The 15,360-nt window shown below is 47.6% G+C and overlaps 1 protein-coding gene across 1 annotated transcript; it reads left to right on the top strand.

Moving 5' to 3' along the window:
- Positions 1–10,595: 10,595 nt before the first annotated feature.
- Positions 10,596–14,562, top strand: LOC123062322 (probable glycerol-3-phosphate dehydrogenase [NAD(+)] 2, cytosolic). The gene is made up of 5 exons (XM_044485783.1): positions 10,596–11,769; positions 12,831–13,052; positions 13,395–13,642; positions 13,728–13,867; positions 14,152–14,562. Exons 1-5 carry the CDS (start codon positions 11,112–11,114, stop codon positions 14,291–14,293), a joined length of 1,410 nt encoding a protein of 469 aa, XP_044341718.1. The 5' UTR covers positions 10,596–11,111; the 3' UTR covers positions 14,294–14,562.
- Positions 14,563–15,360: the final 798 nt, after the last annotated feature.

Here is a 15,360-nt window from a genome sequence, read left to right as displayed (position 1 = left end):
TTCTGGCCATTACTTCCGACTGGACGGTGCCCTACATTGCATACATCCTCAGGAAAGAACTCCCAAAGGATGAAGAAGAGGCTCGACAGATCGTCCGTCGATCCAAGGCCTTTACTGTGATAAGAGGACAACTGTTCAGGGAAAGCATGACTAGAGTCGGTCAGAAATGCATAACACCAGAAGAAGGTCGAATGATCCTCAATGACATCCACTCGGGGACCTGTGGTCATCATCCGTCCTCTCGGGCCATCATGGCTAAAGCATACCGAGCTGGATTCTATTGGCCACGAGCAAATGAAATGGCGAAAGATATAGTCGACAGATGTGAAGGCTACTAGTTTTACTCCGACATGTCTCACGAGCCAGCGTCAGCCCTGAAGACCACCCCCTCATCTAGCCCTTTGCTGTTTGGGGACTGGATATGGTTGGGCCACTGAGAACTGGCAAGAGCAGCTTCACTCATGTGCTCGTTGCAGTCGACAAGTTTACCAAATGGATCGAAGCTAAACCTATCAAGAACCTTGATGCTAGCACCGTTGTCAGTTTTATCATAGGATTGACATTTAGATATGGAGTCCCACACAACATCATCATGGACAATGGGTCGAACTTCAATTCTGATGAGTTCAGAGCTTTCCGCGCCTCTCAGGGCACTCGAGTCGACTATGCTTCAGTCGCTCACCCGCAGTCGAACAGACAAGCAGAAAGAGCCAATGGCCTAATTCTCAAAGGACTGAAACCCCGACTGATGCGTGATCTCAAACACGCAGCAGGCGCTTGGGTTGATGAACTTCCGTCAATTCTGTGGGGTTTAAGGACAACTCCTAATCGGTCGACCGGACGAACTCCTTTCTTCTTAGTCTATGGAGCCGAAGCTGTTCTGCCAAGTGACCTGCTCCACAATGCACCCCGAGTCGAGCTCTTCTCCGAAGAGGAAGCAGAGTAGGCCCGGCAAGATTCAGTCGATCTCTTAGAGGAGGAAAGAGAGATGGCCTTGATCCGGTCGACCATTTATCAGCAAGACTTGCGTCGATTCCATACCAGAAATGTGAGGGGTTGAGCCTTTCAAGAAGGAGACCTGGTTCTTCGAGTGGATCAACAGAAACCACACAAGCTTGCCCCGACTTGGGAGGGCCCCTTCATCATCACCAAAGTTCTCCACAACGGAGCATACCATCTTTACAGTATTGAGCATCAGAAAGACAAGCCACGGGCTTGGAACACAGAGCTGCTCCGCCCCTTTTATACTTAAGCACACGTTCGAATAAAATGTAATAAGAAACACCTCTATAATTTGTTTATCAAAGACAAGAGCTTATGGTCATATCATTCGATTGTTTTGTTCTTATTTACTTCTGAAATCCCCCAGTGGGTGGGCTTAGTCGCGAATCCGTTTTGCCTAAGTTCGAAAGGAAATCCTACGAGTGGAGAGCAATCCTCCCACTCGGGGGCTTAGCTGCAGTCCAGTACTCGCCTAAGTTCTCTCACTAGGAGGCTTAGCTGTAGTCCGGTACTCGCCTAAGTTTGAAAAAAAATCCTACCGAGTGGAGAGCAATCCTCCCACTCGGGGGCTTAGCTGCAGTCCAGTACTCGCCTAAGTCTAAAAAAAATCCTACCGAGTGGAGAGCAATCCTCCCACTCGGGGGCTTAGCTGCAGTCCAGTACTCGCCTAAGTTCTCTCACTAGGAGACTTAACTGCAGTCCAGTACTCGCCTAAGTTTGAAAAAATCCTACCGAGTGGAGAGCAATCCTCCCACTCGGGGGCTTAGCTGCAGTCCAGTACTCGCCTAAGTTCTCTCACTAGGAGGCTTAGCTACAGTCTAGTACTCGCCTAAGTTTGAAAAAATCCTACCGAGTGGAGAGCAATCCTCCCACTCGGGGGCTTAGTTGCAGTCTAGTACTCGCCTAAGTTCTCTCACTAGGAGACTTAGCTGCAGTCCAGTACTCGCCTAAGTTTGAAAAAATCCTACCGAGTGGAGAGCAATCCTCCCACTCGGGGGCTTAGCTGCAGTCAAGTACTCGCCTAGGTTTGAAAAAAATCCTACCGAGTGGAGAACAATCCTCCCACTTGGGGGCTTAGCTGCAGTCTAGTACTCGCCTAAGTTCTCTCACTAGGAGAGTTAGCTGCAGTCCAGTACTCGCCTAAGTTTGAAAAAATCCTACCGAGTGGAGAGCAATCCTCCCACTCGGGGGCTTAGCTGCAGTCCAGTACTCGCCTAAATTCTCTCACTAGGAGGCTTAGCTGCAGTCCAGTACTCGCCTAAGTTTGAAAAAATCCTACCGAGTGGAGAGCAATCCTCCCACTCGGGGGCTTAGCTGCAGTCCAGTACTCGCCTAAGTTTTCTCACTAGGAGACTTAGCTGCAGTCCAGTACTCGCCTAAGTTTGAAAAAATCCTACCGAGTGGAGAGCAATCCTCCCACTCGGAGGCTTAGCTGTAGTCCAGTACTCGCCTAAGTTCTCTCACTAGGAGGCTTAGCTGCAGTCTAGTACTCGCCTAAGTTTGAAAAAATCCTACCGAGCGGAGAGCAATCCTCCCACTCGGGGGCTTAGCTGCAGTCCAGTACTCGCCCAAGTTCTCCCACTAGGAGGCTTAGCTGCAGTCCAGTACTCACCTAAGTTTGAAAAAATCTTACCGAGTGGAGAGCAGTCCTCCCACTCAGGGGTCTTAGCTGCAGTCCAGTACTCGCCTGAGTCCGAAACATACCCCTATCCGCAAGGACGACGAGGTGCAGGTCGACTACAACCTTCTCCTTCGGAGCTACGACACAAGTACAACGTGCGCTCCATCCCTATCCGCAAGGGCGACGAGGTGCAGGTCGACTGCAACCTTCTCCTTCGGAGCTACGGCATAAGTACAACGTACGCTCCATCCCTATCCGCAAGGACGACGAGGTGCAGGTCGACTGCAACCTTCTCCTTCGGAGCTACGGCACAAGTACAATGTCTGCTCCATCCCTATCCGGAAGGACGACGAAGCGCAGGTCGATCGAAGCCGCCACCTCAGAGCTGCGTCTCTAGTGCAAAGACTATTCCAAGCAGTGAGCAAAGTCCATTCGAAGGCAAACGCAAGCACATTCGAAGATAAACCAAATTCAGATAAATCCTAAAAGTTCCAAGCAACAAATCAAAAGTACTCGGGCATCAAGCTCGAAGGAGTTCAACGGTTACATCAATCACTCGGCATTCCGAGGCAAATTTAAAGCAGATTCAAGTTTCATAAGTTTGTTCACTCGGCCGGAGGAGGGCTGGCAGGCTCCACGAATGAGTCCAGGTCAATCCCATCAGCGATCCGAGTGGCGGCAGTAATGAAAGTCTCCATGAAGGACTGGAAGTCATGATTTTTGGTGTTAGCGACTTTGATTGCAGCCAGCTTGTCTTCACGGGGCTCCTTGCAATGGACTCGCACCAAGGACAGCGCCACGTCAGCACCACACCGGGTGGAGGATTTCTTCCATTCTTGCACTCGGTCAGGGATCTCATTCAGTCGAGTCATCAGGGATTCCAGGTCATTTTGGGGCGTCGCCCTCGGCCAAAGTGATGAGTCGATTCGGGAGACTACCTCCTTCAGGCGCACGAGGTAGCTTGTGGCGCTGGCGATATGGGACTCCAGTCGGAGCACGTTCATTGCAGTTTCGTCGCAGACTGGAGAAGCGATAGGGTCCAGACCCGTCTCGACCCTTCTAGTTTCCTCATCGAAGTCTTGGCAGAATTCAGCAGCCAAAAATTAGTGAATGAACCGAGCAAGATCCGATCGCAAGCATCAACACAGTCGGTTTAGAAGAAATACCTTCCAGCGTGAGATAGAGCTTCTTGGCAAGAGTCCTCAGATAAGCTTCCGTGTCATTCCTCTTGCGGATCGCAGACTCCAACTTTTCATTCAGGACAACCTTGTCCTTCTTCAGACTGGTCACTTCACGGTTAGCTTCATTAAGACAATATTTCAGTTTGTTCACCTCCCCTTCCAGTGTTCCAATTGAAGCGAGCTTCTCATCTGCGAGAGCAGTTTTATCTTGGGCTGCTTTTTGCGAGGTGGCGAGGTCCGAGTCCTTCTTCTCCAGAGCCAACTTCATTTTCTCTGCAAAAGAAACAATCGAATCAAAGAAATATATTGAAAGTCAGTCAACAGTCAGTTACCTTCCATACCAGCGGCTTCGCCTTGAGCTTTCTTCAGATTCTGCTGGGCCAATTCCAAGTCGAGGTTGAGTTGCCTCTGCTTCTCCTCAAGTTCAGCAAACTTAGAAATAAGAGTACAAGACTTTTGCAGAAGGCAAAAGACGGATCAGTCGATAAGATCAAAGGTTGTTTACTTCCGAGTGAATAAAACCTAAAGAAGTTCGCTTAGACCCTAGCCGACTGCACATAGTCGACTGCGGTCTCAGGGGCTACACCCAGCGGGTGCACTTGGCGTGCCCCCGCTGACTAAGACTCAACTCGACCGGTCCGCCTAGACCAAGTCAAAAAAAAGTTGTTCAGACCACAGTCGACTGCGGTCTCGGGGACTACACCCAGTGGGTGCACTTGGCGTGCCCCCACCGGTTCGGATCCTACTCGACCGGTCCGCCTGAGTCGAGTGTAAGAAGTGAAAAAGAAAGGAAAGTAGAACTCAGACCCCAGTCGACTGCCAGCAGTCGACCGCGGTCTCGGGGACTACACCCAGTGGGTGCACTTAGCGTGCCCCCACCGGTTCAGATCCCACTCGCCCAGACCGAGTGGAAGAACGAAACTACCAAAAACAACAAAACACCCAGCGGGTGCTCTAATTCGACACAAACAATAGGAGATTGTGTAGAAGAAGATTTTTTGGGTAACATTTCCTCATAGAGCAAAAACAGTCGGAAAGTCTACTCACCTGGACATTGGCCCGAAGAGCAGCACTGGCGTCGTAGGCAGCCTGGCTGTTCTCATGCACCGTCTTCACCCGCTCCATCATCATGTCAGCCTATCAGATGGCTTCCGCAGCCGCTTCCGACTGGTTGTCCGGGACGGGATAGCCTGTGAAAAAGTGAGCAGACGACCCAGGTGCGGCGGCTTGGAGCTCCGTGGCGTGGAGTTGGACGACTGAAGGAATCACAGGCGCAGTCGACGGTGCGGGGTGCCCACTCAACAAGGGTACAGCGAAGGTCACAAAGGCCCTGCCCGTGTCTTCAGGTTGACGGATGGGAGGTGTCGTAGTTGGTTCTTGCCGAGACATCCTGCCAGCTACTACCTTCTTGCTCTTCCTGGGCTTAAGAGCCACATCTTCATCGTCATCTGGAAGATCGATGACGTTGGGTGGAGCTGCAAGGCAGATCATTCGACCCCAAGTGAACCACTAGAACGCAATCGACCAAGGAATCAAGAACAAAATCACAAGAGTTTATACCTGGGTTGGAGGTTACCGCATCTTCCATCTTCTCGTCCCGGTACTAAAGAGAAGAGGTTCCTGACGTAGCAGCACTTCAAAGACCCGCATTCAATCGGTTACGTCCGGTTAATCGAGTCGACGAAAAGGACAAGTCAGATGATTACCCGGAGATAGTAGGGACGGTCACTTTGATCCTGGGCAAAGCTTTTGGCAGTTTGGAGGAGGTGGCTTTCGGTGCTTTCGGCGCTGGAGGCGGCACAACTTTGGACTGCTTTGGAGCCTTCTCAGTCGGCGTTGGGGAAGACGTCCTGGGACGCTTCGAAGACTGTCCAATCGGCGCGGCCACCAAGTCCGGAGCGCTCGCCGGGTCGTGAGCGTGTTTGGATCTCCTCTCCCTGCGAGGAGGCGAGTCGACTTCTTCGTCATCAGTCGATCCGTCGCTCTCCTCGTCCTCCTCGGCATCCGAGTGCCCCTCGCCGATCTCGCCCCCACTCGCTTCTTTCTCGACGTCTTGCTCCTGCACTCCGTTGGGCATTGAGTACATGTCGATGAGGGCCTGAAAAGACAACGATCAAAGGAAATTCAGTCAACCACAAACAAGATGTCACACGGTGAATCGGAAAGATACTTGATAAAACAGAATTATACCTGCTCCGACTGGTGCGAGTTGTCGAATGGAATCACCCTCCTAGCCCCCCGAGGGTTGTCTTTGTTGCTGGTGATCCCCATCAACCACTTCTCCAAGGTATCCTCACTGACATCCTTCGGGTGGATCCGAGTGGAATCCTCGAGCCCAGAGTACATCCACATCGGATGACCACGCGCCTGAAGCGGTTGGATGCATCGACCGAGAAAGACCCCCAGCAGGTCCATCCTGGTCACCCCGTCACGGACGAGTTGGACGACCCGCTCGACCAGCACCTTGACCCGCACCTTCTCTTCTGGAACTACCTTCAGGGGGCGGGCTTCTCCACTCGAGCCAAGGGAAAGGGAGGAAGTCCAGTCCACTAACCCGGGGTCGGCTGATCCTTGCAGTAGAACCAAGTCGACTGCCAGCCCTGGACCGAGTCGGGAAGGATCATGGCTGGGAAGGTACTCTTGATCCTCATCTAGATCCCCAGACCCCAGCACATCTGGATCACCTGTATCCTCTCGTCACTCGTATTGGCCTTTTTGACTGACTGGGAGCGGCAGGTGAAGATGTGTTTGAAAAGACCCCAGTGTGGTCGACAGCCCAAGAAATTTTCACACATCGACACGAAAGCAGCCAGATAGACTATGGTGTTTGGAGTGAAATGGTGAAGCTGAGCCCCAAAGAAGTTCAAAAAACCCCGGAAGAAAGGATGGGGAGGCAGTGAGAATCCACGGTCTACGTGGGTGGCGAGGAGAACACACTCACCCTCCCTTGGCTGCGGCTCGGTTTTGTTCCCCGGGAGTCGTGCCGACTTGTGGGGGATCAGTCCCCCCTCCACCAGGTCGTCAAGGTCGTCCTGGGTGATTGTCGAGCGGATCCAGTCGCCCTGGATCCAGCCCGGCGGCAGGCCGGATCTCGACGAGGATCCGCCCCGGCTGGTCCGCTTGCCCTTCACCTTCGCGGTTGCCTTCTTCGCGTGCTCCAGCGCCACCGTCTTCTCTTTCCCCATGGCGACGGGTTGAGTTCGAGCGAGAGTCCGACAACGAGAGCAGAAGCGAGCATGGCAGAGAGATCGGGAGAAGAAGAAGAAGAGAGAATGGGAGCGCACGGGCAGAGGCCTGGTCTGGGGCCTTTTATAAGGTCGCCCCCCGAGTGACTGATTGGTGGACCCAGACGATCTAAACAAATCCCGCAACAGTCGCGTGCGCAGTACGTGGCGAAAAAGGTGGCGTGGGGATCGAGGAGACTTGCCTAATCCATCCCGATAACCTCGGTTCCGTCCGTCTGGCGCACTTCCCAAAATTCGAATCCCGCGAAATCCGTGGAGAGCAGAGCAACCTGTCAGACTAAAGACAAACATCCTCTACATTATCACTCGGAATTCTACCGTGAAAATTCACTCGACAAAAACCAAGAATGGACCAAGGCGACTGAGAAAGGAGTCGACGTCGTCACCTCAACTCATTGTTCCAGAACAAGATATACTCATAGCACAAAGAATGGGTCGGAAGTGTTCCCAACTCCTTCCTTACTGAAACCCTGATCCATTCGGGGGCTAATGATGAAGCTATGTACCTAGGGTAGGGTCATGGATCTGTCCAACATACCCTCCCCAAGGACATCTCTACAAAGAATCAGAAGCAGTCGAAGAGAAACCATCATCCACTCGACCATGAAGATGTGCTCACTCGACCACCTTAAAGACACTCGACCACCAGAAGATGAGAAACCCTCCACTTTGCAACGGTCAGGATTTAAACCATAGCTTTATGGGCATTTACAACACTTTACTGCAGACGTTACCAGTAATGCCCCTCCTTTATGAGCATTGAACCTTGTGTAACGGCGGGGAGCTGGGGTCCTGGCGTACTCTATATAAGCCACCCCCCCTCGTTTGGGACAGGGGTTCACACTTTCTGTAATTCACACGCATATATTCAGTCGACCGCCTCCGGGCTCCGAGACGTAGGGCTGTTACTTCCTTCGAGAAGGGCCTGAACTCGTAAAACTCGTGCATACAACTCCTCCATAGCTAGGATCTTGCCTCTACATTCCTACCCTCCTATTCTACTGTCAGTCTTAGAACCACGACAGCCCCCGGGTCTATTTTCCATCATATAAGTTTCCAATCTGCAATATTAATTTCTGTTTTACTCTTTTTGCAATCTTTTACTTTCCAATCTATATACCAAAAATATTTACTTTACCGTTTATCTATCTCTATCAGATCTCACTTTTGCAAGTACCGTGAAGAGATTGACAATCCCTTTATCACGTTGGGTGCAAGTTGTTTGATTGTTTGTGCAGGTATTTGGTGACTTGTGCGTTGTCTCCTACTGGATTGATACCTTGGTTCTCAAAACTGAGGAAAATACTTGCTCTACTTTGCTGCATCACCCTTTTCTCTTCAAGGAAAAACCAACGCAAGCTCAAGAAGTAGCACATACTCGTCTTCAGCCCTACTGGATGGACGCCCTAAAATTGATGGATGGAGGCAAATATTGAATAAGTGCAGACCAGATATCGAAGATCGGTGGATCTGTGTGCTCCACCATGGAGATGCAGGGGTTTTTCTATTATTTTCATTTTTTCTAAAAGATAGTAGGTCCTAGTACTTGTCATGTTTGGTACTAATTAACTACTGGATGTTTGTATTGTCGATTGTGTTTTGACTACCATATGCTGGGTAGCTAGCTACTAGGATGACAACAATTAGTTGGTGCATTTTTAGTCATGATTGATAACAAATAGCTAGTGGTTAATGTATGATGCAATGTGTTGTAATTTCTTATCGCAATCAATGTAATGTCGCAGCGTATTGTAATTTCTGATATGGGTATTATGAAAACCCCATATGTGGCATCAAAAATATTGCCATGACTGTGAAATTTTTTATTTGCATAACTAAGCTTTCAGTGGCGAACGCTCTAATCCGCCCGTCAATGCTACAACTTTCACCAATGGTGGGCATCTACGTAGGACCGCCACTAGAGAGTTTTTACTAGTGGCGAGCACGTGACCGTCACTGATGCCATGTTAGCAGTGGCTGGAGGTCAGTGACGGGCGTCCCTGAGAGCCTTGTCCGCCATTGTTGGGCTTTTGCCGTCCGCCACTGTTAGGCATTCTTGCAGTAGTGTGGGGTTCTAGTTAAATAGTTTCTGATAAGAGGTTTCTATGAGAATAAGGAGATGAGGTTTGGTAACTAGGGCACCACCGAAAATCCATCTCTGCACCCGAGCTCATCTGCACCAGCGCTGACGAAAAAAATCAAAACAAATACTAGAAAAATTCAAAAAATTCCATTTTTTTGTGCGTTAGACAATTTGATGCGTGAGGTCCGCTCCATTTTTCACATCATTTGGACATTAGAGGAGCTCTCAGCAAAAAAGACAAATTGGGGCCTGTAAAAATGTTTACTGTTCATTACTATTTTGGTCCGATTTGTCTTTTTTGCTGAGAGCTCCTCAGATGTCCAAATGACTTGAAATTGGAGCGGGCCTCACGCATCAAATTGTCTACCACACAAAAAATAGGAATTTTTTGATTTTGATTTTTTATTTTTTTTAACCGGGTGCAAATGAGCCTGGGCACCGAAACCTACTCGGGCACCACTTCTTAGCTAGGATGGAGAATTCTTTCTTGGGTGAATAATTGGTTAAGTTGGGACGTGGATATATACTCCCGAGCTCAAATGCTCCCTAACGAACAGTAAAATAAAAAATAGTAAAAAATTCTAAATCTTTTGGGTGCAAACTTTGACAAATGTTTTGTGTGCTTACAAAATTTATCATAAAATGACATTTCTGGAAGTCGTGGTAAAAAAACAAAAGTAATGCTCGAAAGTACCTTTGGAGTGCTGATTTTTTTGCTATGGCTTCCACGAATGTTGTTTCAGGGTGAAAAATTTCAAGCACCGAGAACATTTGTCAAAGTTTGCACTGAATTTTTTTTCAGAATTTTATTTTTCTTCTTCAGATTTTACTGTTCACATCGAGCTCAAATGAGTTGCAGAGTTATTGAAAAGTCTCTCGAATTACTGCGCAACCTTTAGGCGACAATATTCTTTCTTGGATGAATAAGTGATGAAGAATTATTTCTTGGGTGAATAAGTGGTTAAGTTGCAAAGAAAATTCTAAGGTTAGAATTCTCCAAAACTACATGAGAAATCCTTTGAATCAAAGATGCCGTATGTAAGAATTAAGAAACTAACAATGTCTAAAATTTAAAAATGAAGTGCCTTTTTAAATTTGTCTTCTATTGCCGGGCACTAGGGCGGTGAAGACTTACCAATAAGGCTATCTCTTGCATAAACTCTTACTTGAACCCTTTGAAACACAAAACGTGATGTTCTGAACTTGACATGCTCTTGATATAATGGTCAACACAATTAAGATACTCTACAAATTATATGTGTTTTCGAGTTTATAATCCAAATATTAGAATAATATCAGTGGTCCAGTAGAAGTTTATACAGTACATACAATCAAAATTTCCCCTATATAACAATCAAAATCACCGTGCGTTCTTTGACTGGACGTGGTCGCCACACGCCCGACGCACGCGCCCCCGAACGGTGGGGGATCTGGCGCCGGTGCCAGGGCACGCCACGGCTCGGCGCCAGGTCCGCCATGGCAAACTACCCAAATCCGACACCATCACCAACCCACCATCATCAGTCCGTCACCGTCCGTGCGACCTCCGGCTCCTCGAATCCGTCCCGCCTACCCCCTCCGGTCCTTTTCTTACCACGCCCCGGCTCCGCTCACCCACCTGCCACCTCCCGCTCCGCCGTGACGCGGCGGATCCCAGAAAAGAAAAGAAATTCTCCGATCCCCCACCACCTCGCTTTCGACGCGAGGAACGCCCGACCGGCGAGCGAAACCGCGCCACCAACCGCCGGCCGCTCGGGCAGGCAAGCCGCGGCCCGCCTCGGTCTCTCCGGCCGACACCCCGCGTCACCCCCGTCGCAATTCGGCGGCCAGACCCACGCAAATTGCGTCCTTTTCCCGTCTTCTTCCTCCCGGTTAGTTTATAACCTGCCTGCCCATCCTTGGAACAACCGAACGAGTCAGACAGGTTATGTAGTGGTGGCTTGCGCGGCTGGCCTTGGTTTTGCTTGCGGCGAGAAGCAATGGGCGGAGCGGAGGACGGGGCGCACGCGGCGGGGGGCCCCGCGTCGAACGGGCACGCCAATGGGGCCGTGGAGGAGAAGGTGGACGAGCTGCGGCGGGTGATGGGAAAGGCCGACGGGGACCCGCTCCGGATCGTCGGCGTCGGGGCCGGGGCCTGGGGCAGCGTCTTCTGCGCGCTCCTGCAGGACGCCTACGGCCACCTCCGCGACAAGGTGCAGCTCCGCATCTGGCGCCGCCCCGGCCGCGCCGTCGACCGCGCCACGGCCGAGCACCTCTTCAACGTCATCAACGCGCGCGAGGACGTCCTGCGCCGCCTGATCCGCCGATGCGCCTACCTCAAGTACGTCGAGGGCCGCCTCGGGGACCGCACGCTCTACGCCGACGAGATACTCAGGGACGGCTTCTGCCTCAACATGATCGACACCCCGCTCTGCCCGCTCAAGGTCGTCACCAACCTGCAGGAGGCCGTCTGGGACGCAGACATTGTCATCAACGGCCTGCCGTCCACGGAGACGAGGGTTGTGTTTGGGGAGATTGGGAGGTACTGGAAGGAGAGGGTTAATGCCCCAGTCATCATCTCGCTCACCAAAGGGATAGAAGCATCCCTGGATCCGGTGCCGCGGATCATAACTCCGACACAGATGATTAGCAAAGCAAGTGAGTTTCCTATAACTTTTTTTCGCCCAATCGTAATTTATTCTTCTTTCTTCACTGAAGAATTGATGTTGTCCTCTGTTGATGGTGGATTGATGTTGTCCTCTGTACTTGGTGGATTGCTGTTTGCCCTCAATTGTTGGTGTCGGTTCCCCTCCATGGGTACAAATTTGTAGCTATCGCCTATCAGCCTTTTTAATCTGGTAGGAGTACCTGATAACTATGACAGACAGTTATCAAACTTTGGTTGAAATGTCATCATGAATTATGATAAAAAAAATTGGATGCAACCGATTGCGTTGCTGACAAAATATTGATGTGGAATTGTAGAAGATAAATCCGTACATGGTTCTTGGTAAAAATATATCCAAAAATGCTTTTTTGCTCATTGCATTATACTGTAATGTTTAACTGAATTCATTGCCTTGGCTTGCTAAATACTCGTATGCTGCTATGGAAGTTGATGCTTGTGCATTACTATAGAAGTTTTTTTCATTGCATGACTTGTCTAACTGCTTATGTCCTCTTAGTCCCTAACTTTGTGCAAATAAAAAAAATCTCAAAATCTACATCAATCGAATCAACTGATCAAATGATTATGAGACATATCTCTTCTACAAATATATTATAATTGCGGCAATTAATTTCTTGGCGACTTCAGAGGTAATATCTGTGGGTGAATGGACCGCCACAAACTCAAATATTTATAAGAGTATAAGAGTAAAGGTTAAGATCTATGTAACCTTCTGTAAGTTTCGTATAGAGGGGATATAACTAATTATTGAACTTGCAGCTAAGTAATTGGTCGTATTTTCTGTTGCTTATGAATGCTCCTAGTCATTATATGTGTTTAGATTAGCAGGCTCTTCCTGAATGAATTCCTTACTCTATTTTCATGCTTCTACACACCAAAAAAATGCAACATTTTGTTCAACTGTTGTTGATCTCGGTTCAGAACTCTAGTTTCAGAGTGGTGTGTGCTGAGTGTCATGCTTTGTTTCCAGCATTTTCCTTTTGCCTATTTAACTCTGCATGTGACTTACGGATAATTGATTTTATTGCAGCTAAGGTTCCATTGGATAATATTCTATATCTTGGTGGCCCTAACATCGCGTCTGAAATATATAATAAAGAATATGCGAATGCTCGTATTTGTGGAACTGACAAATGGAGGAAACCTCTTGCTAAATTTTTGAGGCAGCCTCATTTTATTGTCTGGGATAATAGTGATCTCATCACTCATGAAGTCATGGGAGGTTTGAAAAATGTGTACGCTATTGGTGCTGGTAAGTTATGTTCGTATGTCCCACTACTTTTGCCATATTTCGACCACTATAAGTTTGTAAAGGCCATACACTGTTCTAAACTTTGGATTAGTTTGCCACCATAACACACTCAGTCTTACACAATGTCCTCAATAGGTAGTACTAACTTGCATCATGTTATAATGCACTAATTCCAACGAATCAGTGTCCCAAGGAGGAAAAATACACTAGTCAGTTATATCTTAGCTGTCAACATCCAGAAGAAAGATCCAATGGACAAGAAAGGCTGAAATATCTATTGTACTTCTACTTTTAATTGACATAATCTTCAGTTAGTTTGCTGAACATTGTGTTATCTTGCAGGTATGGTGGCAGCACTAACCAATGAGAGTGCTACCAGCAAGTCTGTTTACTTTGCACTTTGCACATCTGAAATGATCTACATCACCCACCTTCTGGAAGAAGAACCCGAAAAACTTGCTGGACCGTTATTAGCTGACACTTATGTCACGTTGTTGAAAGGTCGTAATGCATGGTATGGGCATAAGTTAGCTAAAGGGGAACTGACTCTGGAAATGGGTGATAGCATAAAAGGCAAAGGGACAATCCAGGTTCGCCATTTTGATTGTTGTCCGAACTTTCAACTGCTACCACAAACCTCAAGGCATACTAAATTGTGTTAACAATTCATTTCAGGGCGTCTCTGCGGTCGATGCATTTTATAAACTTCTCAGTCAGGATAGTTTGAGTGTAATGCATCCAGAAGCCAACAAATCTGTTGCGCCAGTTGAGATGTGCCCCATCTTGAAAACACTTCATAAAATTTTGATCAAGAGGTAATAATCCTTCTTCTTTTTCATGATATAACAAAAGCCCTTGTGAAATAGTTCAATTGCAATTTTATTGAATTAGCTTCAAAAATACTTTCTAATGGATTTATCCATTTTTCACAAGTACATACTGTAACTGCCCAGATATAAGAACAATTTATCTCAGTAGGCATAAAGATATGTTCATTCTCCTGGCCAATTGCTACTCCAGTATGATGTTGCTATATTGTACGTTAGTAAAAGTTTGCAGCCATAATCAACTCTGTTGATTTGTTTACTCATGTGCACAGGGAACTTCCTACTGAGTCGATTCTTCAGGCTATAAGAGATGAGTCGATGTGTGACCCGCGTGAAAGAATTGAGATGGCACGGGGGCAGTCACTTTACCGACCATCTATTCTTGGTCAACCAAATGGAGATGTGAAAGCTTAGACAGATTCTCCTATCGGTTTCCTTCTTTCTATTAGTCGCTAGACGTTTTCGAAGCCCTATGTGCTCTTGTCCATTCGGCGGCTGCTGCTTCTGCTGCTGTTGTTGTAACACTAGTAAGTTCAGTTAAAAACTTTAGTTGACTATTTTGAGGAAGATGTGTTGAGTGTGTTAGTAGCTTGATGTGGTTCGCACCATCTTGTGTATATAGAACAATTTAATAATGCTATTATTCTGTATCCTATTTGAAATGGAAAAACAATACAATCACATATCATGCTTCGAATGATATACCCTGTATTTTTTCAACAGTTTAATTACCTGCTCGAACAGATGTGACGTGAAGTTGCAGGTTTTATCATTTCGAGAACCAATGTGATGTACTGCAATAACCAGTGACTAGTCTTCCTACAAAGTTGGACCCGACATGATCTCATCAGGCGAATAGATGTAAGTGGACAGAGAGAACGTGGGCAACTACAGCGGTGGCAGTGTTTGACGATTCTATTATTTTTTGGTTTGTGATCCCATTCCTATTTTTTGGCTTGTGAATTTTCCATTAGTAGATTCGAGCACTGTAATAGAGAAGTCAATAGGGTTGCCCATGAACTTGCTAAGCTAGCTAAATTACAGCTTTGAACTAGTTTGAGGAGCTTTTGAGTGAAATTGTACCCCTCCTCGTGAGTGATGTACTTGTTATTGCAAATGAATAAAACTATTTTTTTAAACGTGTGTAATGAAACAAAGCAGAGTAGATTTTTGTTAGCTAAGCAGAAGAGAAGCTTTGATGTCCAAAACAGACAAAAAAACTGCATTTATCAAGGAAAAGGATTAGATTGAACCGGCTGATTCCTAACTGTTGCTAGTGGGTACCCATATCCGTCACCCGACAGAGTAAATGGGCACCACGGGTAAAAATACCCATGTTTGCATAGCATCAATTTAAGCGAGACATAATCAAAAACAACAAGGTACAATCATAATTTATAAACAAGAACACATAATAACATCAATTCATACTTATAAACAACAAGAGATCATAAACACACCACATTTTATAAAACATCAAC

The sequence above is a fragment of the Triticum aestivum genome, chromosome 3A (assembly GCF_018294505.1).
Source record: "Triticum aestivum cultivar Chinese Spring chromosome 3A, IWGSC CS RefSeq v2.1, whole genome shotgun sequence".
NCBI lineage: Eukaryota > Viridiplantae > Streptophyta > Magnoliopsida > Poales > Poaceae > Triticum > Triticum aestivum.
The sequence above is the reverse complement of the archived record's forward strand: the minus strand, read 5'-3'. Positions and strand labels throughout refer to the sequence as shown.